We start from the raw sequence: 12,466 nt of genomic DNA on the forward strand, positions 1-12,466 counted from the left end.
AGCATGGCGCAGTTCCGCGGCATGGTACATGGGCTGGCTAGCGAGAGCCGGCGATTATTAACAGAGGAGTTAATGTTTAGCAGCAAGGCAGCGCCGGTGCCGGCAGTGCCATGGGAGAGCATACGTGACAACCCAACCGACGAGCGGCCAGGATGGAACTTTTTGAAGGATCATCGCACAAACATGCCCGTCAACGGCGAGAGGTGGTTATTTGAGCGGGTAGGCGAGAGCGCCAGCATCCGGAGTCGGTTCATGAAGCCCGGGACGCAGTCAGGGGTAGACCGACAGGCAATAGAGCGATACATGGACCGGGTGGTAGAATTTCGCGAGAAGCTGGCGGTGTTAATGCATATAACGGGTGGGCAGCCAGCGCGAGGGCCAGAGCTACTGAGCGTACGGCATAGCAACACAGTGCAAGGGGGGCATCGCAATATATTCATCGAGGACGGCATGGTGGTGTTTGTGACACGGTACCACAAGGGATACAAAGTCAGCGGCGACGTCAAGATTATCCATCGATATTTGCCGCGCGAGGTGGGCGAGCTGGTAGTGTGGTATATGTGGCTGGTGTTGCCGTTCCAGCAGCGGCTCGAGGCGTTGGTGTGGGAGAAGGAGGCAGTTTCGTCGCATATGTGGCCAGCAGACCCCAGCGGCCGCAAGTGGACGACCGATCGGCTGCGGGAGGCGTTGAAGCGCGAGAGCCGGATCGCGATGGGCCAGGAGTGGACGTTTGCCGGGTACCGGGAGATGGCGATTGGCATCAGCCGGCGGTTTTTGCGTGGATCGACAGCGTTCCAGGCAGATGAGGGCGAGGAGAATAAGGAGTGGGCTGAGGAGCAGGCAGGAGATTCGATTGCCGACGAGCAGGCGGGCCATACGTCGCACGTGGCGGGACTGGTATACGCGCGAGGGATCATGGAGCAGTCAGGGGCCGTGGCGGATAGGCGGCAGCAGTTCCGGGCATCGAGCACGGATTGGCATAGATTTTTGGGCTTCCAGGCAGGCTTGGACGACCAGAGAAGAAGCAGCAAGCGGAAGAGAGCGCCGTTTGAGAGCGAGGCAGACGAGGCAAGGGTGGATCGGTGGCAGCGGCTGAGGAAGATGGACGCGAGAGCGCAGCTGAAGCGCATGATGGGCGAGGAGGCCAAGTTCCGGGGGTGCAGGAGGCAGCGATCAAAGCCATCACAGCAGGCGAGAGTCCCGTAGTAGCGGTGATGCCGACGGGGGCAGGCAAGAGCTTGTTGTTCATGTTGCCGGCGTGGGCAGAGCAGGGCGGCACGACGGTGGTGGTAGTGCCGTTGATCGCGTTGCGTGGCGACATGGCACAGCGGTGCAAGAAGCTAGGGATATCGTGCGTAGAGTGGCAGAGTCGGCGTCCGCCAGACGCAGCAGCGGTGGTGTTAGTGACGCCCGAGTCGGCAGTTGGAGAGGAATTTGCAACGTTTTTAAACCGGCTACGAGCGACGCGGCAGCTAGATCGGATTATTATCGACGAGTGCCATATCGTGTTAAACCGGCAGTACACGTTCCGCAAGCAGATGCAGCAGCTAGGTAAGCTAGTGGCTGTAGAGACGCAGATGGTCATGTTAACAGCAACGTTGCCACCCAGCGAGGAGGACGAGTTATTCCGGCGAATGCATTTTGAGCGTGGGCAGGTAAGAATGTTTAGGGCACCAACAGCACGGAGCAACATAGCGTACCGGGTGGTAAGGGTAGAGAAGGAGAGGAAGAGACAGGAGGTAGAGGCAACGGTGTTGGCGATGGTACAGCAGAAGGTCCGAAAGTATAAGAGCGGCAAGATTGTAGTGTACGGCAACTCAGTGCCAAAGGTCAAGGGGTTAGCCGAGAAGCTCAAGTGCCATGCGTATCATCACCACGCGGTTGGCAAGGCAAGCATGTTGGAGGAGTTCATGGGCGGCAAGCAGCGGGTGATTGTGGCAACCAGCGCGTTGGGCATGGGAGTGGACGTGCCCGATATCCGGTGCATTGTCCACATGGATTGGCCGTTTAGCGTGTTGGATTACGCGCAGGAGAGCGGGCGAGCCGGGCGAGACGGGGAGCGGAGCGAGGCCATCATGATGGTGCAGGACGGCGAGCAGCGAGCGGCGGATGACAAGCAGGGGGAGGCGGAGCAGCGGTTGGTGCGAGCATACGTCGAAGGCATAGACGAGGCGGCGACATGTAGACGGGTAATGTTGGACGGGTATTTAGACAGGCGCGAGGCCGAGCGAGCTCGGTGCGAGGAGGGAGAGGAGAGGTGTGACGTATGCATGAGAGCCGACGGGAGGAGATGGAGGAGGAGGAGATGGAGGAGGAGGAGATGGAGGAGGAGATGGAGGAGGAGATGGAGGAGGAGATGGAAGAGATGGAGGAGGTGGAGGAGGTGGAGGAGGTGGAGGAGATGGAGGTGGTGGAGGTGGCCGAGGGCGGCAGCAGCAACGAAGAAGAGGCGGAGACATTGGAGAGGGAGCAAGAAGAGGCGGCAGGCGTTTAATCAGCAGCAACGAGAGCAAGGCGGCCCGCGACAGAGATTGATACAGCAGCGGCAGCAGGAGTTCGCCGACGTCGAGTGGCTGCGTAGGCAGCTGGCGCAATGGATAAACCGGTGTGGGTTATGCGAGGCGGTAGGGCAAGGATCGAGCGCACACGACGTACGGCAATGTTGGCGACAGGAGAGCCAGCGGATCAAGGAGTCGATTAAGAGGATGGAAGAGACAATTAAGTTTGAGCGTTATTCGGGCTGTTTTTGGTGTGGAGTGCCGCAGGAGATATGCAATCGGTGGGAAAGGAATAGTTTTGGGCGATATCAGAGAGTCCAAGACGGGGATTGCCAGTATAGAGGGGTATTAATAGGCGGGTTATTAAGTATAGCATTAGGGCGGAGCAAGGTAGGAAACCGATCGACGGCGCGGTTAGAGGAGTTCGGGGTTAGTAATTCAGGAGCAGGGCCGACGTTGTTTGAGTTTTTAGGAAAAAAGCGATTGTTAGAGACGGTTGAGAGCAATAACTTAGCAGGAGAGTTTTGTTGGATTACAAGATTAATAGGCGAGTAGAGGAAATATAGAGAGTTGTAACGTTGACGAGGGTAGCTCCAACAGCTCGAGTAGGTCGGATAGTGTAAGCAGCGATAAAGGCAAGAGCAGCAAGATCAGCGAGAGCGTAGGCAGGGTTAGCAGCAAGAGAGATAGCAGCAACAGTGACGATAGTAGCAGCAGTAAGAGTAGCGACGAAGGCGAGGGCAGCGAGAGCAGTGATCAAGGCGAGAGCAGCGAGAGTAGTGACGAAGGCGAGGGTAGTAAAGATATTAGAGGTAGCGAAAGCAGCGGCAACAGCGAGAGCAATGAGAGCAACGACAAAGACGAGGGCAGAGAAGGTAACGAGAGCGGCGAGAGCAGTAAGAGCGCAGGCAGCGTTGGTAGCGAGAGCAATAGCTGCAACAGTGGCGATAGTGGCGATAGCGAGGGCAGCGACGACGGCGAGGATGGCGAGGATGGCGAGGATGGCGAGGACAGCGAGGGCAACTTGATGGCAGGTAGCGAAAGCAGTAATAGCAGCTTGAGCAGGGAGGAAAAGCGAGGGTCGTGACGACGGCGAGAGTAGCTCCGATAGCGAGAGCAGCAAGAGCGAGAGCAGCAAGAGCGGCAAGAGCAACGAGAGCGAGGCAGGCGAGGCAGGCGAGAGCAACGAGATGGCAAGTAGCGAGAGCGAGGCAGGCGAGGCAGGCGAGAGCAACGAGATGGCAAGTAGCGAGAGCGTAGGGAGCGAGAGAGGCGAGAGAAATAAGAGCAGCGACATGATAGGTACCGTTGGCAGCGAGAGCATCGAGAGCCGCGCATATAGCGAGAGTAACGAGAACAGAGCGAGTAGCGAGAGCAGCGACGACGGTAAGGACAGCGAGAGCAGGAGCCGCAGCGGCGAAAGGAGTTGTAGAAGCCGTAGCAGCGGTAGGAAGTGAGAAGCAGCGAGAGTAGCGCGAGCAGTGGGGGGACAGCAGGGACAGCGAGAGCAGTAGGGAAAGCAAGAGCAGGGGCAGAAGTAGTTATAGCGGCCGCAGGCGTAGTAGGAGCGGTGGGGAGTGAGGAGCAGAAGCGAGGATATCGATAGCAGCGAGAGCAGCGAGGACGGCGGGGATAGTAGGGATAGCGGGATCAGCTGTGAGAGAAGCGAGGATAGCGAGAGTAGGAAAGCAGGAGCCGCAGGCGCGATAGAAGTAAGAGTAGCAAGAGCAGTAAGAGCAGGATGTGTAGCCGCGAGGATAGAGGCAATTAAGGTAATTAAGGTGATTGCGATGATTGCGAGGACAGTAAGAGCAACAAGGGCAGCGCAAGAAAGGGGCGAACGGCAAGGGAATTAACTATTAAGTTAATTGTAGCGATTGCAAGGACAGCGGGAACAGCGAGGATAGTAAGGGCAGTAAGGGTAGAAAGGACAGCGGAAGCAGCGAGGACAACGAGGACAGCGAGGATTGTAAGGACAGCGGAAGCAGCGAGGATAATGAGGACAGCGAGGATAGTAAGAACAGCGAGGATAGTAAGGACAGTAAGAGTAGCGAGGATAGCGAAAGTAGGAGAGTAGCAGTAGCAATAGCAGTAGCCGGAGGTGTATATAAGCTGTAAGAGGTAAGAGGTAGAAGTAAGGATATTATAAGCAGCAAGGATAGCAGGGGCAGAAGCGGCAACAGGTGCAGGGGTAGTAGGAGTAGTAATAAGAATATTAAGAGCAGTGCAAGTTACAAGGACAAGGGACAAAGTAAGGACAGTAGAGATAGTAAGAGTATCAGGAGCAGCGAGAACAGAAGCCGTAGGATTGATAGCGAAGATATTAAGAGCAGCAAGGAAAGCGAAAGTAGCGAGGGTAGTAAGAGCAGCGACAAGAGGAGCGGTAGCGGCCGCCGAAACCGCAGTTACCGCAGGTGGAGGAGGCGTAGGAGGTAAGGGGCAGAAGAGAGCAGTAGAGACAGCGGGAACAGCGGGGAAAGCGAGAGCAGCAAGAAGGACGGGGATAGTAGAGATAGAGGAAGTGGCGAGAGCAGAAGCAGTAATAGGGAGGATTGCGGAATGCGGAGGAGTAAGAGCGGTAGGAGTAAGAGTAGCAAGAGCAGGACGTAGAAGTAAGAGCCGTAGGAGCAGGAGCAGTAAGAATAGCAGGAGTAGCAAGGGTAGGAGCTTTAAAGGCGGCAGCAACGAGGGTGTTACAAGCAGCGAAAATAATAGGAGCAGGGAGAGTGGTCGCAGTAAGGATAGCGATAGAAGCGAGGTTGGCGACAGCAGGGACAGTAGTAGTAGCAAGAATAGCGAGAGTAGCGAGAGCAATAGCAGTGAGAGCTAGAGCATTAAGAGTAGCAGCAATAAGAGCAGTAACCGTAGGAGTAGGCGCATTAAGAGTAAAAGCTGCAGGAGTAAGAGCAGTAAGGGCGGAAATAGTAGGAGCGTAATTAGCGAGAGCAGGAGCAGCGAGGACAGCAGGAGCAGCTGGAATGGCGAGAGCAGCAAGGACGGAGTGGATAGCAAGAATAGGAAGCGTAGGGGCCGCAGTGGCGATATTTGTAGAAGCGGCAGTAAACACAGGTGTAGTAGTAGCCGTAGGAGTAATAACGAGCATGTTAAAAGCAGCAAGGACGGCAGGAACAGCGGGAGTTGCAATAGTAGAACCCGTAACCGTAATTGAATAGACAGTAAGAGTGATAGTCGCGATAGAAGGAAAAGTTACAAGAATAGCAGCCGTAGCCGTGGTAGAAGCAAGAGTAATTATAATAGAGGCAAAGATAGTAACAGTAGTAAGAGTAATAAGCACAGTAAGGGTATAGTAAGAGCAAAAGTTTAAAGAAGAGTTATTTATGTTAAAAATAAGTATGCAGGTATAAAGCAAAGAAAAGAAAGATTCGAAAAGAGAGAGTATAAAGTTGGTGAGATTCATAATCGATAGATGAGGTAGGTAAAACAGGTATAGTTTGTAGTATATATAGATAGTGTTTAAGAAAGAAATCAAGCATAGAATTAAGTAGGATTTAAGGATTAGGATTGTAGTAGAAGACAGAGCAAGTTATTAGGAATACATTAATAAGAAGATAGAAGAAAAGATTAAGTTTATATAAAAGTAGAGTCATAAGAAGAAGATATAAATAAAAAAGATATAAGAGATTATGTTTCAATAATATTAAAAAGAGATGTTAGAAAAGAAAGAAGAATAAAAGAAACCCGATATAATTTAAGAGGAGTATAGTAAAGGGAATAGAAGATAGGTAGAAGAAGAAAGAGAGAGAAAGATAAGGAAGTTTATAGAGAAGGACATAAGAAGCAAAAGATAAAGAGAAAGAAGGAGAAGTAAAGAAAATAGAAAGAGAAGTAAAGAAAAGAAAGAGAAGTAAAGAAAAATATAGAGCAAGTAAAGAGAGAGTAGCAAGAACAGCAGTAGTAATAAGGATAAGGATAGAGTTAAGGTACAGTACAATAATGCATAGTGGGTATTTAAGCAACAGTAGTAAGACGAGGCAGGCCGTGTTGGACGTGCATACAGTAGGTAGAGTTTAAGTTTACCGACGCAGAATAGTGATAGAGGTATATAGGGTAGTAGATAATGCGATGCGGTATATAGACGGCGGTAGGCGAAGGACAGAGCCGACACAATATACAACAGTATTAGAGAACTAAGAGGTAGTAGGCAAAGGAGATAGTTGAAGAAGTATTTAGGTTGTGTTTAGTATAGCGAATGGTATAACGTGTGTATACAAGCAATAAGAAGATAATAGATACGGAGGAGATTAGACAGCAGATATAAAAGATTGTTAGTTTCGAGGGTATTTATAGCAAGGTTGTTAGGATTAGTATAGGGAAGCAAGAATAGAGTAGCATAGGGATAGATAGGAGGTTAGTAGAACAGAGAGTTAAAGTAAATTTAATAGAGGGATTCGTAAGACAGTTTTAGAGCAAGTAGGGGTTAGGGTGTACAGAAACGAATAGGTTAATAAGAGAGTTTTATTAGAGTCAGCCGTTTATAATAGAGGAGAACAATAAACAACAGAGGTTATTGCAGAGAAGGGTATAGGCCGAGGTAAAGGGAAGAAGAGAGAAGATATAGTGGCAATAGGAAAAGTTTCCGAGTTAGGGTATTTAGTAGATGTTATATAGATTAAGTGATAAAAGCGAGTAAATTAGATTAAAAATAAGGAGAGATAGAAATAGATGAAGAGGAAAGGAAAGAAGAGAGAGGAACAGAAGAGAGAGAGGGGAAGGATGGATGTGGTGGAGAGGAGAGATGAGGAGGGGCAGGGAGGGTTGGAGCAGCAGGAGCAGGAGCAGGAGCGACAAGGCGGGTGGCGGAGGTGAATACAGCAGCGGCAACAGGAGTTTAGGGAGGTAGAGTAGTGAGGTAGGGAATTAGGATGGTAGGGGAATGGATAGGGAATATGCAAAGGGGCGGATAATGGGCGAAGCGAGGAAAATATAGGGAGATGTTGGTGAGGGGAGGGGGAAGTGTAAAAGAAGCGATTACGATTGTTTTAGAGCCGATTCAGTTTAAGGGTTATTAGGGGCGTTTTTGGTGGGAGGTAGAGTAGGAAAGGAATTGTTAGGGCGGTATTAGAAGGTAAGAGATGCAAATTAACAGTATAAAGGAGTATTCACGGGGGGTTTATTAGGGCAGCGTTTAGGTAGAGGGAGGTAGGAAAGCGTTAGGGGCGGGGTTAAAGGGGAGAAGAGGATTTATAGTAGATAAGACAGGGTTAGGGGTATAGAAGGAAGAAAGGGTTAGGGTTACAGAATGAAGAGAGGGATAGGTAAGAAATGAATAGAAGAATAAAAATATTCATAAGGAGATAAAGGAGGATTAGATTACAGGCAAAATAAGGTAGAAGAGCAATTCGTTAGGTAGTATGTAGAGGGGAAAGAGTGGGTAATAAGATATAGAAGGCGAGTATTAGAAAAGTATTTGGAGGGGCAAGGAGGCGAAGAGAGATATAAAGAAGAGGAGGAGAGATTTTTAGTGTGTAGACAAGCGGACAAGGAGATAGACAGCAGCAAAGAGCAGTAATAAAGAGGAGATATAGTAGAGAGGAGGGTAGAGCAGTAGGAGCAGGAGCGACAAGGCGGGTAGTAGAGTTTAATACGGCAGTGATAACAGGAGTTTAGGCAGGTAGAGTAGTAAGACAGGCAATTAGGATAGTAGGGGAATAGATAGGGAATATGCGAAGGGCGGGTGATAAGCAAAGCGAGGACAAAATAGGGAGATGTTAGTGACGGGGAGGAGAAATACAAAAGAAGCAGTTAAGATTGTGTTAGAGTAGATTTGTATAAGGGTTATTCGTTATGTATTTAGTAGGGAGTTAGGCAGGAGAAATGTAAGGGGTAGGAGAGGAATTGTTCGGGGCAGTATTGGATAGTACGAGACGCAAATTGATAGTGTAACAGAGTATTAATAGGGGGGTTAATAGAGGAAGAGGTAGGGTAGAGGGAGGTAAGAGAGTAGTGGAGGGCGCGGTTAAAGGGTTAGGGGTAGAGAGAGGAAGGGTCAGGGAGAGGAAGGGTCAGGGAGGGTAGAGAGGATCAGGGAGGGTAGAGAGGATCAGGGAGGGTAGAGAGGATCAGGGAGGTAGAGAGGATCAGGGGGGTAAAGAGGGTTAGGTATTATAGTATAAGAAGATAACTAGAGAAAGTAAGTAAAAAGAGTTAAGAATAATAAAGTGGATAGTAAATAATATATAGGGGGGTTTTAGAGAGGAGGAAATATAAGAGAGTTTACTAGAAAATAAGAAAGAGGGGTTTCAGAGTAGGCAGAAGCGTAAAGCAAGAGCATAGGGCAGAGGAAAAGAGGAAAAGAGGTAGAGTTTAAAGAAGGCCGCCGGTTGCGGTAAGGAAGATGCAAAGGCGAGAGTAGTAGAAGAGAATATAAGAGAGGATTATATGTTAGGGGTAAATAGGTAAGAGGGGCGGGGATTTAGGGGCGCAAAAGGAGGGTAGAGAAAGAAAATACAAGAGGTAGAGGTAAAGGGTTAGAAAGAGAGTTAGAATAGAATTTTTATAAGATAAGGTAGGTTTAGAGGACGCAGAGTTGTAGAGCGAAGTAGAGGTAGGGTGTAAGAGTAGAGAGTAAGGAGTTAAAAGAAGTTAGATAGGGCGTATAAGTAGTAACACCCCGTTTTTAGGGTTAAGAAGTATTTAGGAGGAGAAAGGGAGAAGTAGGAAAAGAAGAGGGAGAGTAAGAGTAAGCCGTAAGGTGTCACAAAGAGGGTAGAGTAAGAGTAGAGGAGAGAGTAGAGGGGGGTGGGTGGACCCGTAAGGTGTTACAAAAAGGGTGGAGTAAGAGTAGTTATTGTAGGATTAATTAGGTTATAGGAACGCAGGCGGTGGAGTGAGTTCCGGGGGCGCAGTACAGCAAGTCAGACGGGGCAGATAGGACAGACAAGGAGGCGAAACAAGTAGTAAGGGGGAAGAGGAGGTTTCACAAGTAGGTAGGGCGAAGAGAGGGTTTCATAGGTAAGTAGGATATAAAGAGAAAGGGGAGTGTTAGGAAGAGATAAGTAAGGTATTATAAAGAAGAGGAGTATGTGTTATAAGGGTAGATAGTAGCGTGTAAAGAGTAGAGTAAAGAGTAGAGTAAAGAGTAGATAGTAGAGAGTGTAGGAAGTTAAGAAGGAGTAGAAGTGGTAAAGGAAGAGAGGGAGTAGGTAATAAAACGGTAAGAGAGAGTAAAACGCAGAAGGAAAAGTAAAGAAAGTAGGTAAGTAAAGAGAAGTAGTAGGTAGTAGAAGAAGAGAAGTAGAGAAATAAAGAAAGGTTACAGGGTTAGGGAGAGTAAGAAGGGTAAGGGAGTAGGGATAATAGAAGAGGATAGAAGAGATAGTAAAAGAGAAAAAAGAGAAGAGATATAAGAAGAGAGAAAGAGTGAAGAAGAGAGAGATGATAGTTAATATAATATAGAAAAGTAAGAAAATAGATATAAGAGAATAGAATAGTAATAAAGAGTAAGAGTAAGAGCAGAAGTAAAGGAAAGGAAGAGAGAGAAAAAGGAAAATGAGAAGTAGAAGTGAAGAAGAAAGAGAGCACGAAAGAGAGCAAGAGTAAAGAAAAGGGTAAGAGTAGAAGTAGAAGTAGTGAAAGCGGTAAGAGAGAGTAAAGTAGGTAGTAGTAGAAGAAAGAAGTATAGAAAGGAAGTAAAGAGGAGTAGTAGGTAGTAGAAAAAGAGAAGTAGAGTGAGTAAAGAAAGTCGGAGAAGAAAGAGAAAAAGGGTGAGAAGAGGTAATGAGTAAGGAGTAGGAAGAGAAAGGTTAGAGAGTAGAGTTAAAAGTAAAATTCGAAAGGGTTAGTAGAAGGAGAGAAAAAGGAAGGAGTAGGGAGTGAGGTAAGTAGGAGAGAAAGAGGTAGAAAGAAGAGGAAATAGGGAAAGTAAAGTAGATCAAGAGAGAGGAAAGGGAAGTTAGAGGAGTAAAAGAAGTTGAGAGAGGAAAAGGGGAGGTGTAGTAGTAGAGGGAGAGGGTAAGGGAGAGATTGAGGGTAGGGAGAGATTGAGGGTAAGGGAGAGATTGAGGGTAAGGGAGAGATTGAGGGTAAGGGAGAGAGTGAGGGTAAGGGATTTTAGGGAGGAGGAAATACAAGAGAGTTTAATAGAAAGCAAGAAAGAGGGGATTGAGAGTAGGCGGAAGGGCGAAGGGAGAGGGTAGGGCAGAGGAAAAGGTTAAGTTTCAAGAAGCCGCCCGTTGCGGTAATAATAATACAAAAGCGAGAGTAGTAGAAAAGAATATAAGAGAATATTATATTTTAGAGGTAGATAGATAAGAGAGGGCGCGGAGTTGTAGACGCAAAATAATAGTAGAGAAAGAAAATACAAGAGAGATCGAGGTAAAGGCAAAGAAAGAGAGTAAGAAGAGGAGTTTTATCAAGGTAAGATAGATTAAGGGGGCGCAGAGGGTAAATTGTAAGAGTAGAGAGTAGAGAAAGAAGAGAGAGAGAGTAAGAGTAAGCTGTAAGGTATCACAAAAAGGGTAGAGGAGAGGGTAGAGTAGAGAGAAGAAGTTTAACAAGTATAAGATAAAAGAAAGAAGAAATATAAAAGTAGAGAGAAGTAAAGAAGAAGAAGAGAATCGAAGAAGTATAGGAGGATAGAAAGAAAGAAGGAGGTAAACGAAAAGAGAAAATAAATAAGAAGAGTATAAAGAAGATAGTTAGAAATTAAGACGAAGTATTATTATTATTATTATTATATTTCCATTAGAGTCTGTATCAGTCGGTGACTATGTAGGACTTTGGCTAAGCCGTTCTATGTATGTTGTTCAATATGGAGTTTCTATAGGTCTTGTACAATTTGGAGGATAGTTGCGTAGTCCAATTTCCGAGCTAGTCTTCCGTTGGCGCGGGTGCTAAAGAGCAGTGTGGTGAACAGAAAGAGATGTAACAGCGAGCTCTTTGCGAAAAGAAATATTGTTTGTAGTTTTATACAGTGTCTGTCTGTTGTTTTTGTAGGCGTCTGTATATAGGGATCTACAAGAGAGAGAATAGATCTATACAGCTATTGCCTGGTCGATGTTTTGCTCGTGCGTGTGCTAGTGAAAGCAGGTGCTGGAGCGGTTCGGTATATGGGGTCGGTATATCGAGTCGGTTTAGGGCGTTCGGTAGAGAGGGTATTTGGTGTAGGCGTCTGTATATAGGGATCTACAAGACAGAATAGATCTACAGCTATTACCTAGTCGATGTTTTGGGCGTTTTGGTGTAGGCGTCTGTATACAGGAATCTATTATAACCTAACAATAATAGACCTATACAGCTATTGCCTAGTCGATGTTTTGCTCGTGCGTGTGCTAGTGAAAGCAGGTGCTAGAGCGGTTCGGTATATGGGGTCGGTATATCGAGTCGGTTTAGGGCGTTCGGTGGAGAGGGTATTTGGTGTAGGCGTCTGTATATAGGGATCTACAAGAGAGAGAATAGATCTATACATCTAGTGCCTGGTCGGTGTTTTGCTCGTGCGTGTGCTAGTGAAAGCAGGTGCTAGAGCGGTTCGGTATATGGGGTCGGTATATCGAGTCGGTTTAGGGCGTTCGGTGGAGAGGGTATTTGGTGTAGGCGTCTGTATATAGGGATCTACAAGAGAGAGAATAGATCTATACATCTAGTGCCTGGTCGGTGTTTTGCTCGTGCGTGTGCTAGTGAAAGCAGGTGCTAGAGCGGTTCGGTATATGGGGTCGGTATATCGAGTCGGTTTAGGTCGTTCGGTGGAGAGGGCTTTTGGTGTAGGGTCTGTATATAGGGATCTACAAGAGAGATAATAGATCTATACATCTAGTGCCTGGTCGGTGTTTTGCTCGTGAGTGTGCTGGTGACAGCAGGTGCTGGAGCGGTTCGGTATATGGGGTCGGTATATCGAGTTGGTTTAGGGCGTTCGGGTATAGGTAGCATCTAGATATATAGGCCTATTACTTTGCAGCAATAGAGATATATACCTAAGGAAGAGCCGTTGCTCTGTCGGTTTCGTAGAGGGT

The 12,466-nt window shown here is 47.7% G+C and overlaps 4 protein-coding genes across 4 annotated transcripts; 2 read left to right on the plus strand and 2 right to left on the minus strand.

The window, feature by feature from the left end:
* Positions 1-3: 3 nt before the first annotated feature.
* PtrM4_153450 (Atrophin-1 multi-domain protein) lies at positions 4-1,206 on the plus strand (the record flags this gene model as incomplete). Its single annotated transcript, XM_066110280.1, has 1 exon — positions 4-1,206. The coding sequence occupies one exon, from the start codon at positions 4-6 to the stop codon at positions 1,204-1,206; it is 1,203 nt and encodes a 400-aa protein (XP_065958702.1).
* A 113-nt stretch (positions 1,207-1,319) lies between these two features.
* On the plus strand, positions 1,320-2,494 carry PtrM4_153460 (RecQ, Superfamily II DNA helicase; the record flags this gene model as incomplete). The annotated part of the gene is made up of 2 exons (XM_066110281.1): positions 1,320-2,189; positions 2,276-2,494. The coding sequence occupies 2 exons, from the start codon at positions 1,320-1,322 to the stop codon at positions 2,492-2,494; spliced, it is 1,089 nt and encodes a 362-aa protein (XP_065958703.1).
* Positions 2,495-3,030: 536 nt separating this feature from the next.
* On the minus strand, positions 3,031-3,795 carry PtrM4_153470 (uncharacterized protein; the record flags this gene model as incomplete). The annotated part of the gene is made up of 1 exon (XM_066110282.1): positions 3,031-3,795. One exon carries the CDS (start codon positions 3,793-3,795, stop codon positions 3,031-3,033), a length of 765 nt encoding a protein of 254 aa, XP_065958704.1.
* Positions 3,796-4,274: 479 nt separating this feature from the next.
* Positions 4,275-5,601, minus strand: PtrM4_153480 (ComEC, membrane metal-binding protein; the record flags this gene model as incomplete). Its single annotated transcript, XM_066110283.1, has 2 exons — positions 4,275-5,165; positions 5,275-5,601. The coding sequence occupies 2 exons, from the start codon at positions 5,599-5,601 to the stop codon at positions 4,275-4,277; spliced, it is 1,218 nt and encodes a 405-aa protein (XP_065958705.1).
* Between the last annotated feature and the right edge of the window lie 6,865 nt (positions 5,602-12,466).

Source organism: Pyrenophora tritici-repentis, assembly GCF_003171515.1.
Source record: "Pyrenophora tritici-repentis strain M4 chromosome Unknown M4_contig_00031, whole genome shotgun sequence".
Classification (NCBI taxonomy): domain Eukaryota; kingdom Fungi; phylum Ascomycota; class Dothideomycetes; order Pleosporales; family Pleosporaceae; genus Pyrenophora; species Pyrenophora tritici-repentis.